The sequence below is a fragment of the Phyllostomus hastatus genome, unplaced genomic scaffold (assembly GCF_019186645.2).
Source record: "Phyllostomus hastatus isolate PE091 unplaced genomic scaffold, TTU_PhHast_1.1 phas_contig_196, whole genome shotgun sequence".
Lineage (NCBI taxonomy): Eukaryota > Metazoa > Chordata > Mammalia > Chiroptera > Phyllostomidae > Phyllostomus > Phyllostomus hastatus.
In genome coordinates this window covers 41,787,114-41,801,736 of record NW_025333709.1, presented here as the reverse complement: position 1 = coordinate 41,801,736, position 14,623 = coordinate 41,787,114, and the positions used below count along the sequence as shown (strand labels likewise).

The 14,623-nt window shown below is 37.1% G+C and overlaps 1 protein-coding gene across 1 annotated transcript in view; it reads left to right on the top strand.

The window, feature by feature from the left end:
- Positions 1-3,030, top strand: part of LOC123815967 (transmembrane protease serine 11G-like) — a 35,340-nt gene extending 32,310 nt beyond the window's left edge. Inside the window, exon 10 of the mRNA XM_045834704.1 lies at positions 1,423-3,030. Coding sequence (XP_045690660.1) covers positions 1,423-1,584 — 162 coding nt within the window. The 3' untranslated portion in view covers positions 1,585-3,030. The remainder of the gene's footprint in view (positions 1-1,422) is intronic.
- Positions 3,031-14,623: the final 11,593 nt, after the last annotated feature.

The window sequence follows — 14,623 nt, the reverse complement described above, 5'->3', positions numbered from 1 at the left end:
AGAGGAACACAGATACGTCTATAATTACAATAGTTTCAAATCCACAACAATGAATCTGTTGAGTAGAGAGTTGTATTTGAGTATGTAAGAGGGCAGATGCCCTCCCTGCATTAGTCCATCCTCTTTTGCTTCCTTCACCACTAGCATACTGAGAACCTGTATTAGGCTATGGGCCTACAGGAAAGGATTTGAGAAGGATAGGTTTTGGTAGGCCAGGGTTTTCACACTCTGTCCATGGTGCACTGAGGTGTACTGAGAAGCATGGTAAAGGAGGAGAACTAAAGGCACAAGACTGAGTGAAATACCATGTCTACTTCAAATGGGATTATTTCTTTTATTTAAAAAAAGTCTGTAAGGTGCTTGCTTCCACATAATACTTTTTTTTAGAATGCATAGGTTCATTGCTAAAAGATGAAATTACAAGTCAGTTCTCCAAACCTATGGTTGGAGATATTAGGGAAGTCCTCAAGTTTCACAACCTTCAAACCAGCTCACTAGGGCTAAGGATTCCACCTTAGTTTGGAAGCAAAATGATGTGTGCAATAAATGGTGTATACTGGCTCGGAGTGCCCTTTGCATACCTTCATCCTCTCAAACCTACTGCCAAACAATGATGCAGTGTCTGGGACACCTTCCTATCAACTGGTGTGAGCAGAACAAAGAGAGAATTCAACTCAAAGCAAGAGATTTTTGCTATGTAATAGACTTAGGAGAGGCTTTATTTAGTTGAAGCTTGAGGTTATCATTTATGTAAGAACTGAATGCCTAAACTCGGGTAAAGTTTGCACTCTCTCTTTAGATGAAGCAAAACTAAAAATCTATACAAGGATAAAACTGAAATATTAGTAGAGATAAGCAAGAAGCCAATTTGAATAAGATAACAATTGGATTGTGCAATATGTTAGTGACATTTTGGTTGCCAGAGGGGAAGGTGGGTGGTGAGGTGATAAGCAAAAAACATGAAGGAGAATAAGAGGCACAAACTTCCAGTTATAAAATAAATCACAGTGATGTAACATACAGCATAAGGAATACAAACAACTAATATCACAATAATATCTAAATATATAAATGTTGAATATGTTATACCCCTAAACTTGAATTAAAAAAAAATAACACCCCTTCAAGGCACTAAGAAACTTAGACCAAATATGTTACTATGCAATGCCGCTATGTTCTGGTCCATTTCAAGCTGTAATTTATATGAAATGCATTCCAATGTAGGGTAATACAAAGACATTAATAGAGATAAGCAGAGATAATATGATAAGTGCAATTATCATACTAATACTAAAAGTAAGTAAAAATAGAATTAATTTTACACACTTCAACATATTAATGTATTAGACATTTAGATGCTGATTAACACTTTCTTACACTCCTTTATCTATTATATTAACAATATTTTTTCTTCTTCTTTAGGGCGATTCTGGGGGACCTCTAGTTATAGCACGTGATACAGATATCTGGTATCTTATTGGGATAGTAAGCTGGGGAATAGACTGTGGAAAAGAAAACAAGCCTGGAATTTATACAAAAGTGACTCGTTATCGGGACTGGATTAAATCTAAAACTAACATCTAATGCAACAATCATCTACCTCCAAAATGTAAATGTCATGTGTGGTCTAGCAAATTGTGTCTAGTGTGTGTTGCCATATATTCTGTCTTCAAGGTCAAGATGCAACTAAGCATGATCTGACAACTTTCTCCTTAAACAAGAGGAAAAAGTAGGCTTTCTTCCACATAATCTGAAGTGTTGTGGCCATGAACATAAAAGATACTATCAACTCCTCAAAAATCCAAGGTTGCTGCCAAGTGTCTCTGATGACCACCTTGTTCCTCTTTGTCCCTATGATACATTTCTCATTTTAGAGTAATCCAGTAATTTAAACATTAAGTACCAAACAGCTAAGCATTCTCTGTGTTTTTCCCCTGACAGAGCACACTGCCCTCATCTGACTCCACTGTTTTTACCTTCCTCATCATATGATTCTCATTAAAATCTGTAGGTCCATATACTAGACAAATCAAGGTAATTAGTTTTGGCCAATGCTATCACAAAGGATGGAGGGGCACTAGATATGAAACTGGGACTTAAGAGGTGACACTACTGTGAGTCCTTCCCCCGTGCCCTCAGATGCATATTTAACCTGTCTTTGAAACTTGGAAAGAGTTGTAATTTCTATTTACACCCAACAAAGCAGATTTTAATGTCTTAAAACAACTACACTGATTTTTACTTTGGAATGATAACTAAATCCTTGAATCACACAGCAGGAGAACTGAAAATATTGCCTAGCATCAGGTTTTGTTTTAAACTTGTAAAAATGTCATTTGAGGTTCAGAAAATAGAGTTTCCTGGCCTTTTCACTGGGTAGGAGTGAGAAGAAGAGGCAATGACTGGATGAAAAGGAGCAACTTTCCCTCAGAAAATGGGAGAAGTTCTAGTCTTGGTGTAAATTTACTTTTCAATTCTGTTTAATTATCTCCCAATGCAGTTTATTTTTTAAACAGTTTTTTAAATCAACTTCAGAACAATTAAGTAACCCATAGAATGAGAAGTTAATACAAAGATATTCACAAATAACTTACACCAGAAGCCAATATAAAATTAGACATTTGTGGACAATTCAATACAAGATTTTGGGAAAGACCTTGTTGTATAATATTTCAATTTTCTGTTAAAAAGTTAGCCATTCTTTGATGAGTGGTATTTGTGGATAGTAGTCAAATAATCAAGAAAGCATCTGTAATATGGTTTAATTATTGTGATAAAATAGTCATGTTTAATATATTTAAATATATGTTTGTGGCACTGTACATGAAGGTTACCACAAAACTGCCACACTGAAAAGCTGAACTGCCACAAAACGGAAAGTTTTTCTGTGCAACTAAACCTTTATTTTCTTCCCCTCCTCTTTTTACAATGAATTTAGTTAATGAAATAAGTGCCAATGTTAAGATTTTTTTTAGTTTTATATCGAGAGAATCTCTCTTTCTGCACGTAGTATTGTTATATATATTAAAATATATTTATGATGATAAAGTCAAACTTGTTCTCTTTGACTCATCATTATACAGCAAAGCTTCTCATCCTCAGTACAACTGGCATTTTGTCAGAGTGTCAGAGATTAATCTTTGGGGGGCACAATACATGGAGGGTGGCAGCTACCCCACACTTTGTGGAAGGGTTAGCAGCGTTCTTTCTTTCTACACTCTGGAGGCCAGCAGTAACCCCACCAAGCTGTAACAGACAAATATAAATCCAGACATTGCAAGATGGCCTCTGAGGAGCAAAGTCACCCTCACTTAAGAACTATTGCCATGAGGTCAATACTCAAAGGAAAAATTCACTGTTAAAATCTTGCACCCAAGCCCTGGCTGGCGTAGCTCAATGGATTGAGCATGGGCTGTGAACCAAAGTGTCACAGGTTCGATTCCCAGTCAGGGTACATGCCTGGGTTGCAGGCCATGACCCCCAGCAACCACACATTGATGTTTCTCTCTCTCTCTCTTTCTTCCTCCCTTCCCTCTCTAAAAAATAAATAAATAAATAAAATCTTTTTAAAAAAATCTTGCACCCATAATTTCCTTATTGAGTTTGGGAATATCTTCTCCCCCTTTTTGTAATACTGATGCATTGAGGATACTATGAGACCATCATGATCACACTTGTGTCTAGACCATTCTAGCCATGTTACCATTATTTGTAACCTAAACCTGTCTAGAGGGAGGAGGCTTTTTGAAGGCTGAGTTGCAGTGGGCAATAATTCCTCTCTGTCTGTCCATCTATATCTTTACACATAGTTAGATAGATAGATAGGTAGGTAGATAGATAGACAGATGATAGATAGATATAGAGAAATATACAGAGACCTATATAGAGAGAGGTGTGTATGTGTGTACATGTGCATGTGTGTGTGTGTGTGTGTGTATATATATATATATATATATATATATATATATATATGTAGAGAGAGAGAGAGAGAGATCTTGAGAGAGATTTCTCAAACACCTAAATCCTGCAAAATTTCACCATATATACTCATCAGTGTCTCTTCAAAACGCATAAATAGATACTACTTGAAACAGCATTTTGTATTTGGCTAAGGCAGAATGGTCCAGCCCATCATTCACCAACAGTGTAGAGTGCAGAAAAGTACGTAGGCACACTATGCACTAAAAGCTGAACTGTCCAATACAGTAGCCACTAATCAGATGGGCTATTTAGATTTAAATTAATTTAAATTAAATACTAACAAAAATTCATTTTCTCAGTGATACTAATCTCATTTTAAACACAAAATAGCCACCTCTGGCACATTGGGCAGCACAGACATACATCATTTCTGTCATCGCAGAAAGTTTCACTGGGCACTACTGACCTAGAACATTCAATGTAACTACTTACATCGGGATTTTCAACCTTTTTCATTTCATGGCACACACAAACTAATTACAAAAATTCTGTGGCACATCAAAAATGCATTACTTTTTTTTTTGCCAATTTGACAAAAAATAGGTACAATTTTGATTCATTCACACCAAATGGCTATTGGGTTGCTGTTGTTATTTTTTTATTCAACAATTTAAGGAAAAATAGGTCAGTGACCCTAATTAAATAGTCAAGTATTGCATGTTTTAAAAATTTGGTAGCACACTTGTTCAAAATTATTGACATATAATCACTTATTCATCTAATAATTCTTGAGCCTCTAGTGTGTCAGACATTGGGTATTCTGGACACTGGGTACATAATTGTGTTATAAAGTCAAGTCCTCTTTTCAAAACCACATAAAAAGGTAAAAAGTGTTTTTGATAACCGGTGTTGAAAGTAGCAAATCTTTGGTCCACTAGTGGAGAGGTCAAACCCTGTATGAACTAGAGCAGGCCCACCAGACTCCCATAGGAAGATGGAAGCCATCAGAAACCAGCCTTCCACCTTCCAAAGATCCCAGCAATTCGACAATTAATGGTATATCAAAGAATCAGAGTTATTTTGTTGCTTTTTTAACAAGCAGGGAATTTCTTATAACCCGAAAAGATATATTAATGAGAACCAAAACAACCAAAGCAAAGAGTATCAGGTAATGGAGAAATAATCACAGTGACTTTGTCACAAAGTTGAAAATATCGAATGATGTTTTAAGCAAGAAGCCAACACAAATAAAGTAAGGATTGGATTGTGAAATCTGTAATGTAGTTTTGGTTGCCAGAAGAGAAAGACTAACAAGCAAAAAACATGAAGGGAAAAAAGAGGCACAAACTCCCAGTTAAAAAATAGGTTACAGTAATTTAACATACAGCATAGGGAATATAGTCACTAATATCCTGAAAATACATAAATACATGAATGTAGAATAACTATATTGTACACCTGAAACTAATATAATATGCATGCCAACTAAAGTTGAATTTAAAAAAATAAATAAATAAATCCCTGCAAGGTACTAAGAAACTTAAACCAAATATGTTACTATGCTGCCATCTCCTGGTCATTGTTATTTTTAAATTATATGTTATTGTCATCATTTCAAGCTATAATTTATATGAACTGTGTTCCAATGTCGACTAATACAAAGAAAAATCTGGTAATCTCTCCCAATTTTCTCCTAAGTTCATCAAAGTTTAAAGTTTTATATATCCTTTCATGTTGTTCTGTTTATAAAAACATAAACAATCCATACACTTAGAAAGAGTTTACCCACTTTTTTAAAAAAAATGGCATCATTTTATATGCACACACACATATATATATACATATATGTGCATAGGATATTGCTCCCTTCAAATAAAACCAATCAGATAAACTATAGAAGAAACATGAATTCCAGGCCAGGAAATTATAATAGAAGTGAGAGACTAGGAGACTGTGCTCTCCTGAACTGGAATATGCAGGCAGGGTGGGCAGCTGAAGCCTGGAGTAGAATAGGAACACTTAAAAGAAATACTAAGTTTTACTCTCTTGTCCCCCCAGCACTCTGCCTTTCCTGATATTGCCTTGAGATAATGTTCTCTTGCTTTTCATATCAGAAACCAGTCACAGCAATCCAGACCAGAAATTTTGGAAGTATCAAGGCAGATGCCTACTAAGGAGAAGAATTTCTAGAAAAGGTGACAACTAATCAGCTACTTTCATGTATTCTCTTCCTACCCTTGCTCCTCCAGACCTCCAGGGCCAGTGCTGTTTCCTCCCCGTGCAACTTCACTTGAAGAACCTACCTCTGTAGCTGCTCTTCCTATGGTCAGCCTTCACCCACAGGGAAGAGCCAACATTGAACTTCTTAGTTATGCTCTGGGCCACCCCATAGAACATACCCCTGATGGGTCAGTCTTCCAGTTTCACACAACTTATCAGTTCCATGTGCCTCAGCCTCTATATTTCTTTCTCCACTCTGTACCAGGACAGATAGGGCATTTCTGCTTCACTCAGCCTTGGCTATTGCTTCCTCAGGCTAAGAGTCACCCTAGAAGCAAGTTTGCTTCATCTCCTTGGGTCCTAGCCAGTGTGTGAAACACCATATATCGAGAAAGTTGATGAATTTTTATTTATTCAAATATCTTCGATTCAGCCCTCCTTCATCAAGCACCCTCAAAAGCCAATGCCAGAAACAGGAGTATTCTTCTGTAGACACATACTCACTAATTTGTATAGCATTTTCTGTGCATAGTCTTCTTGCCCCCTTGCTGCTAGCATGTACTGTCCATTCCTAGCTGACTTATTGGTCTTGTTGTCAATTGAAGAGGTCGGAATATCTCTTGTGGAGGCACCTGTTCTCTTGCAGGAGAAAGGGCTTTGCAGCATCTTTCAGCATGGGAGAAAGGGCTGGCTCTCACTAAAGAATAAGGGACTAATTCTGCAAGTTCTGAGGGTTCAGAACCAATATCCTCATGACATCCATCCATTTGTCTCCAACTTACACCTCAAAGTCTTAGGTTTTCCCAACCACAGCTCTGATCTAAGCATAGCAGATCTGCTTTGACTAAGCATTCTATCAAATTTTCAACCAGATGCTTAGCTGTGTCTACTCTTCCTCTGTAGGAGATTAGGGCCTCTTTTTAATCTTCAACTGATTGCAAATAAGCCTCAGTTTCTCCTTATCCCTATGCAGGGCAACAGGGCATGTTGGCAGGAACTAGCCAACTCTACTGTATTTATAGGCACTTTTCCTTCTCCTTTTTCAGTGACTCGGATCATTGTACTTGCAGTGGTGTCCGCTCTAACAGAAAGTTTTTGCAGGTCACTGCTGGTGAAATCTTTAGTCAGTCAACTACTACCTTATGACAGGGATTATCTGTGCTCTGCATGCCTCTTAAGCTGGTGTCCTCTTTACCCAACAGACAGTGAAGTAAGTTAGTTGGCCCTCAATTTTCTCAGACTGCTCAGTAAGACCACAAGATGGGATTTGAGGTGAAAGAGAGATACTGGAAGAAATTTCAGTGAAGAAAATGGAACATATGCCAGAAGAGTCAAAAATATCCTTCAGAAGGCAGTTCATGTCTGACCCCTGTGCAGTAAGCAGGAGAGGAAGGAGAATCAGATAGGAAAACTCTCACATGGCAGTGTCATTTCAAGAAAATTTGGTCAGGCCTCTGGGGAGTCCTCAAGTCAAGGTCACCCACCAGAGGAGTCCCAGCTCTCCCAGGCATAAGACTGCTTTAACAACCCTGCTGTGCTTGACCATGGCCTGGGAGAAGCCAGTAGGAAGCAGAGCTACAGTGTGAGTATAGTGGTGAGCTCAGAGCACCACAGCTGGGGCCGTATGTCAATGACATTCTCCAGAACTGGAGAGCTGAGAGGTGCATTTCCATCATTCTCACAGCTGTGGATCCCTGCCTAAAACTATGCATAAAAGTAGACTCCAGAAATAAATTAGAGACACAAGAAGGAAAAAAAGAATATTTTTATATTTTATATAGATCATATATACATACGATTGTCTTTGTGACTCAGGATAAGAAACAGATTGTTAAGCCAACCATAAAGAGCATCAACTGTAAGGCAAAAAAATAAAACATGCATCTGACTAGTCACTGCTTCTGTTAGGTAAATAATATCCATAGAATGGGAAAATATATTTAATGTCCCATGACCCCCAAATTCTATAATTTTCTATATCATGCACAAGTGACTTTCAAATTATATTACAGTACATTTTCTTCAGATTACATTAGCTGGAAAAGTTTTAATTTTCCCATAAAATTTCAAGTGCAAACAAAAAATCATAAACATGGGTATTTTTCACTTGACATGGGTTTAGCTCTGAGAATAGCAGAAGGAAAACACATTAAGTAATGCTGCCAGTCTTCACAGTCTTCAGAATCAATGACCCACCTGTATTTAATTGTTAAAGGATAGAGAAGGTTTTGCACAGTTTAAATAAATTTATCAAGGTTATTAGAGTAAGCAGTAAAGAATTAATCTCACATTCTATGCAAGATAACCAACATAGATTCATCTTTCAGGATTGCAGGCAGTAGAAAGATTTAGTACCTTAATCATTTGATTTAAATAGATTCTTATATTGTAAAACTTACACTTGTAACTAACTGCATGATCATTTTTTATTAAAATAAGTGCATTAACACACTCTCCTCTTCTCTTCCTCCTCCTCCCCCTCCTCCTCTTCCTCCTTCTTCTTTTCTTTAATTAAAAGTGTGAACACTATGAGGGTTATGCCCATGATATTCCTAGATCAGTATCCAAGCCATGCTCTTTCTTTTTCAGGGAGCTGAATAAACAGTCTCCTCCTAAACCTCCAGGACAATAGCTTTCATAAAAAACAACTCTCAGGAGATACAGAGATGCTAGCAAGTGGGATTCTAGGTATGCTCTGCTCACTTCAACCAGAACTACTTCAGTGTGATTTCTTTCATGTATTTAGCTTCAGCATACAATTCAGTTAGAACAAATGGTTCCATGGCTCCATCCATTCCCACCTCAAACAACTTCTCTAATTCATTGTTTTAGGAAGACATTCGTTATATTTTGTGACCCAGTTTAACAGAAACAAGAAAAGAGCTGGGGTATAGATTCTTGTGTAAAATGGAGGGAAAATGTAAAAATAATCAATGTAGGTCATGATAAGTCAATGGACAGGGGACACCGAAATGGATAGAAGGGAATTAAAGAACAGTATTTGATATTAGTATATTGAATTTGAGGTGTCAGAAACAGATTCACATAGAACTACTCCAGGAGCCAGACATTTAACACAGAAGAAAAATGACAAATGTATTCAAAGATTTGTGGGTAAAATGCATACCAGTGATATTTGGATCTGTGGCAGTAGATTAGAAAATATAGGGGACAACATTCATGATATTGAATTTGGCAATTATTTCTTGGCTATGACAAAATGAGAGACAACAAAAGAAAAAGAGATGAATTGGATTTCATCAAAATTGAAAACATTTCTGCAGTAGAGGACATTATCAAAAGAGTGAAAGGCAACCCATGGAACAAAAGAGAATATTTTCAAATCATATATCTGATAAGGAATTGATAGCCAGAATATCTAAAGAACTTTTGCAACTCAACAACTAAAAAACAAACACCCAAATTTATAAATGACCAAAGTATTTGAATAGATATTTCTCCAAAGAAGATATACAAATGAGAGTAAGCATATGATATGATGCTCAACATCACTAATCATTACACAAATGCACACCAAAACTACAATGAGATACCATTTCATAGCCATTAGGATAGGAAAAAAAATACCCTGAATATAAGTATTGGCAAAGATGTGCAGAAAATGTAACCATGTATATTTATTGCTGTCGGAAATGTAAGATGGTATAACTGCTTTGGAAGTGGTATGTCAGTGCCTTAGCCCATTCTGGCTGCCATAACAAAAACACCATGGACTGGGTGGCTTAAACAACAAAAAATATATTACTCACATTATGTAGTCTGGGATGATCAAGATCCCGGTGCCTGCAGATTTGGTGTCTGGTGAGAACCTGCTTCTTGGTTTACAGATGGCCATCTTCTTGCTGTGATCACACCTGCAAGAAGCAACACGAGAGCTCTCTGGGGTCTCTTTCAATAGGGCCACTCTGATGACCTGATCATCTTCCAATACCACATTGAAGGTACTCTAATGCCATCATATTGAAGGTTAGGGTTTCAACATATAAACTTTGAGGAGAAACATTTAGTCCATAGAGGTGGCTCCTCCAAACATTAAGCATAGCGATACCATATGAAACAATAATTCCACTTTTGGGTATCTAAACAAAAGAAATGAAAGCAGGGACAAACATTCACAGAAACATTATTTTTTTTTATTTTAATCATTGTTCAAATACAGTTTTCTCCTTTTTACTCCCAATCCAGTCCCCCCTTCCACCCCCACCTTCCCTCCCATTACCACCCTCCCCTTAGTTTATGACTATGTGTCCTTTAAGTTTGTTCCTGTGAACCCTTCCCACTGTCCCCTTAAATTCCCTCTTCTCTCCCCTCCGGTCACCATCAGCCTGTCCTCTATTTCAGTGTCTTTGGTTATATTTTGCTTGTTTCTTTGTTCTGTTATTTAGGTTCCTGTTAAAGGTGAGATCATATGGTATTTGTCTTTCACTGCCTGGCTTGTTTCACTAAGCATAATGTTTTCCAGCTCCATCCACGCTGTTGCAAAGGGTAGGAGCTCCTTCTTTCTTTCTGCTGCATAGAATTCCATTGTGTAAATGTACCATAGTTTTTGGATCCATTCATTTACTGATGGGCATCTTGGTTGCTTCCAGCATCTAGCTATTGTAAATTGTGCTGCTATGAACATTGGGATGCATAGGTTCTTTTGATTTGGTGCTTTAGTATTCTTAGGATAGAGTCCCAGCAGTGGAATTGCAGGGTCAAAAGGCAGATCCATTTTTAGTTTTCTGAGGAAGTTCCATACTGCTTTCCATAGTGGTTGTACCAGTCTGCAGTCCCACCAGCAGTGCACTAGGGTCCCCTTTTCTCCACAACCTCTCCAACACTTGTTGTTTGTTGCTTTGTTTATGATGGCCATTCTGTCTGGTGTGAAGTGGTATCTCATTGTGGTTTTAATTTGCATCTCTCTGATAGCTAGCGATATTGAACATCGTTTCATGTGTCTTTGGATTTTCTGTATGTCCTCCTTGGAGAAGTGTCTGTTAAAGTCCTTTGCCCACTTTTTAATTGGATTCCTTGTCTTCTTGGAGTGCAGTCTTGTAAGTTCTTTATATATTTTGGAGATTAAACCCTTGTCTGAGGTATCATTGGCAAATATGTTTTCCCATACAGTTGGTTTTCTTTTAATTTTGATACTGTTTTCTTTAGCTGTGCAGAAGCTTTTAATTTTGGTGAGATCCCATTTGTTTATTCTTTCCTTTATGTCCCTTGCTCTAGGGGACACATCAGTAAAAAAGTTTCTTTGTGAAATATCTGAGATTTTCCTACCTATGTTCTTCTCTAGGACTTTAATGGTGTCACGTTTTATATTTAAGTCTTTTATCCACCTTGAATTTATTTTTCTATATGGTGTAAGTTGGTGCTCAAGTTTCATTTTTTTGCATGTGGCTGTCCAGTTCTCCCAACACCATTTGTTGAAGAGGCTATTTTTATTCCATTTTATGTTGCTGCCTCCTTTGTCAAATATTAATTGACCATAGAGACTTGGGTTTATTTCTGGGCTCTCTGTTATGTTCCATTGGTCTATGTGCCTGTTTTTATGCCAGTACCAGGCTGTTTTGATTACAGTGGCCTTGTAGTATAGTTTAGTGTTGGGTATTGTGATCCCTCCTACTTTACTCTTCTTTCTCAAAATTGCAGCAGCTATTTGGTGTCGTTTATAATTCCATATAAATTTTTGAAGTGTTTGTTCTATGTCTGTGAAATATGCCATTGGTACTTTAATAGGAATTGCATTGAATGTGTAAATTGCTTTGGGTAGTATGGACATTTTGATGATATTAATTCTTCCAATCCATGAACACGGTGTATGTTTCCATTTGTTTGGGTCTTCCTTGATTTTTTTCTTCAGTGTTGTGTAGTTTTTCTGAATACAGGTCTTTTACCTCTTTGGTTAGGTTTATTCCTAGATATTTTATTTTTTCTTTTTGCTATTTCAAATGGGATTTTTTTCCTTGATCTCTGTTTCTGCTGTTTCATTGTTGGTGTACAGAAATGCCTTTGAGTTCTGGATATTGACATTGTGTCCCGCTGTTTTGCCAAATTCATTTATTAGGTCAAGCAGTTTTTTTGGTAGAGTCTATAGGATTTTCTATGTATACTATCATGTCATCTGCAAACAGTGACAGTTTTGTTTCCTCCTTTCCGATTTGAATGCCTTTTATTTCTTTTTCTTGTCTGATTGCTGTGGCTAAAACTTCCAGTACTATATTGAACAGAAGTGGTGAAAGTGGACAGCCTTGTTCCTGATCTTAGTGGAAAAGATTTTAATTTTTGGCCATTGAGTATGATGTTGGCTGAAGGTCTCTCATATATGGCCTTTATTATGTTGAGGAATGCTCCCTCTATTCCCACTTTGCCGAGTGTTTTTATCATGAATGGGTGCTGTACTTTATCAAATGCTTTTTCTGCATCAATTGATATGATCATGTGGTTTTTGTCTTTGCTTTTGTTTATGTGATGTATTATATTTACTGACTTGTGAATATTGAACCATCCTTGCATCCCTGGAATGAATCCCACTTGGTCATGGTGTATAATCTTTTTAATGTATTGTTGGATGCGGTTTGCCAGTATTTTCTTGAGGATTTTAGCGTCAATGTTCATCAGTGATATTGGCCTGAAGTTTTCTTTCTTTGTTGTGTCTTTATTTGGTTTTGGAATTAGGATGATGTTGGCCTCATAAAAAGAGTTTGGGAGACTCCCATCTTTATGGATTTTTTTGGAATAGTCTGTGAAGGATAGGGGTTAGCTCTTCCTTAAATGCTTTGTAGAATTCTCCTGTGAAACCATCTGGTCCCGGGCTTTTGTGTGTTGGGAGTTTTTTGATTACTGCTTCAATTTCTTTTGTTGTTATTGGTCTGTTCAGACTTTCTGCTTCTTTTTCATTGAGTTTTGGAAGATTATATTTTTCTAGAAAGTTGTCCATTTCACCTAGGTTTTCAAATTTCTTGGCATACAGTTCTTTGCAGTAATTTCTTACAGTCCTTTGTATTTCCATGGTGTCTGTTGTAATCTCTCCTCTTTCATTTCTGATTGCATTTATTTGGGTCTTCTCTCTTTTTTTCTTGATGAGTCTGCTTAAAGGCTTGACATTTTATCTTTTCAAAGAACCAGCTCTTGGATGCATTGATCCTTAGAATTGTGCTTTTAGTCTCTATGTCATTTAATTCTGCTCTGATCTTGGTGATTTCCTTCCTTCTGCTTGCTCTGGGCTGCCTTTGTTGTTGTTCCTCGAGTTCTTGTAGATGTAGGGTTAGGTTGTTTGTTTGGAATATTTCTAACCTTTTTAGGTGGGCCTGTATTGCTATGCACTTCCCTCTCTGGACTGCCTTGGCTGTGTCCCATAAGTTTTGGGTTGTTGTGACTTCGTTTTCATTTGTTTCCAGAAACCTTTTGATTTCTTCCCTAATATCATTCTTGACCCATTCATTGTTTAATAGCATGCTATTTAACCTCCATGATTTTGAGTGTTTTGGGTTTTTTCCCTTGGGGTTGGTTTCTAGCTTCAGTCCCTTGTGGTCTGAGAAAATGCTTGGTATGATTTCAATTTTCTTGAAATTCTTGAGGCTTTTTTGTGGCCTATCATGTGGTCTGTCTTTGAGAATGTTCTGTGTACAATTGAAAAGAATGTATATTTAGCTTCTTTTGGATGGAGGGCTCTGTATATATCAGTAAAGTCCATTTCATCAAGGGTATTGTTCAATGCCACAATATCTTTGTTGATATTTTGTTTAGAAGATCTGTCTATTTTTGATAGTGGGGTGTTAAAATCTCCCACTATAATTGTGTTGCTTTCCATATCTTTCTTGAAGTCCTCTAAGATTTTCTTTATGTATTTGGGTGCTCCTATGTTGGGTGCATATATATTTACAATATTTATGTCTTCTTGATGGATTCTTCCCTTGAGTATTATGAAGTGACCTTCTGGGTCTCTCTTTATGGACCTTTTTTGGAAGTCTATTTTGTCTGATATGAGTATTGCTACCCCGGCTTTTTTTTCCCTGTCCATTTGCTTGGAAGATTTGTTTCCAGCCCTTCACTTTCAGCCTGTGCAGGTCTTTTATCCTGAGGTGAGTCTCTTGTAGACAGCAGATATGTGGGTCATTTTTTCTTATCCAATCAGCTATTCTATGTCTTTTGTTTGGAGCATTTAATCCATTTACATTTAAGGTTATTATTGATAGGTACTTATTCATTGTCTTTTATGTACGTGTGTTCCTCTCCCTTTCTCTCTTTTTTCTCCCTTCCTTAAAGCAGTCCTTTTAGAATCTCTTGCAGAGCTGGTTTGGTCGAGGTGTATTCTTTTAGACTTCTTTTGTCTGGGAAGCTTCTTATTTGGCCTTCTATCTTGATCAAGAGCCTTGCTGGATATAGTAGCCTTGGTTGTAGACCTCTGGTTCTCATTACCTGGAGTATTTCTTGCCATTCTCTTCTGGCTTGAAGTGTTTCCATTGAGAAGTCA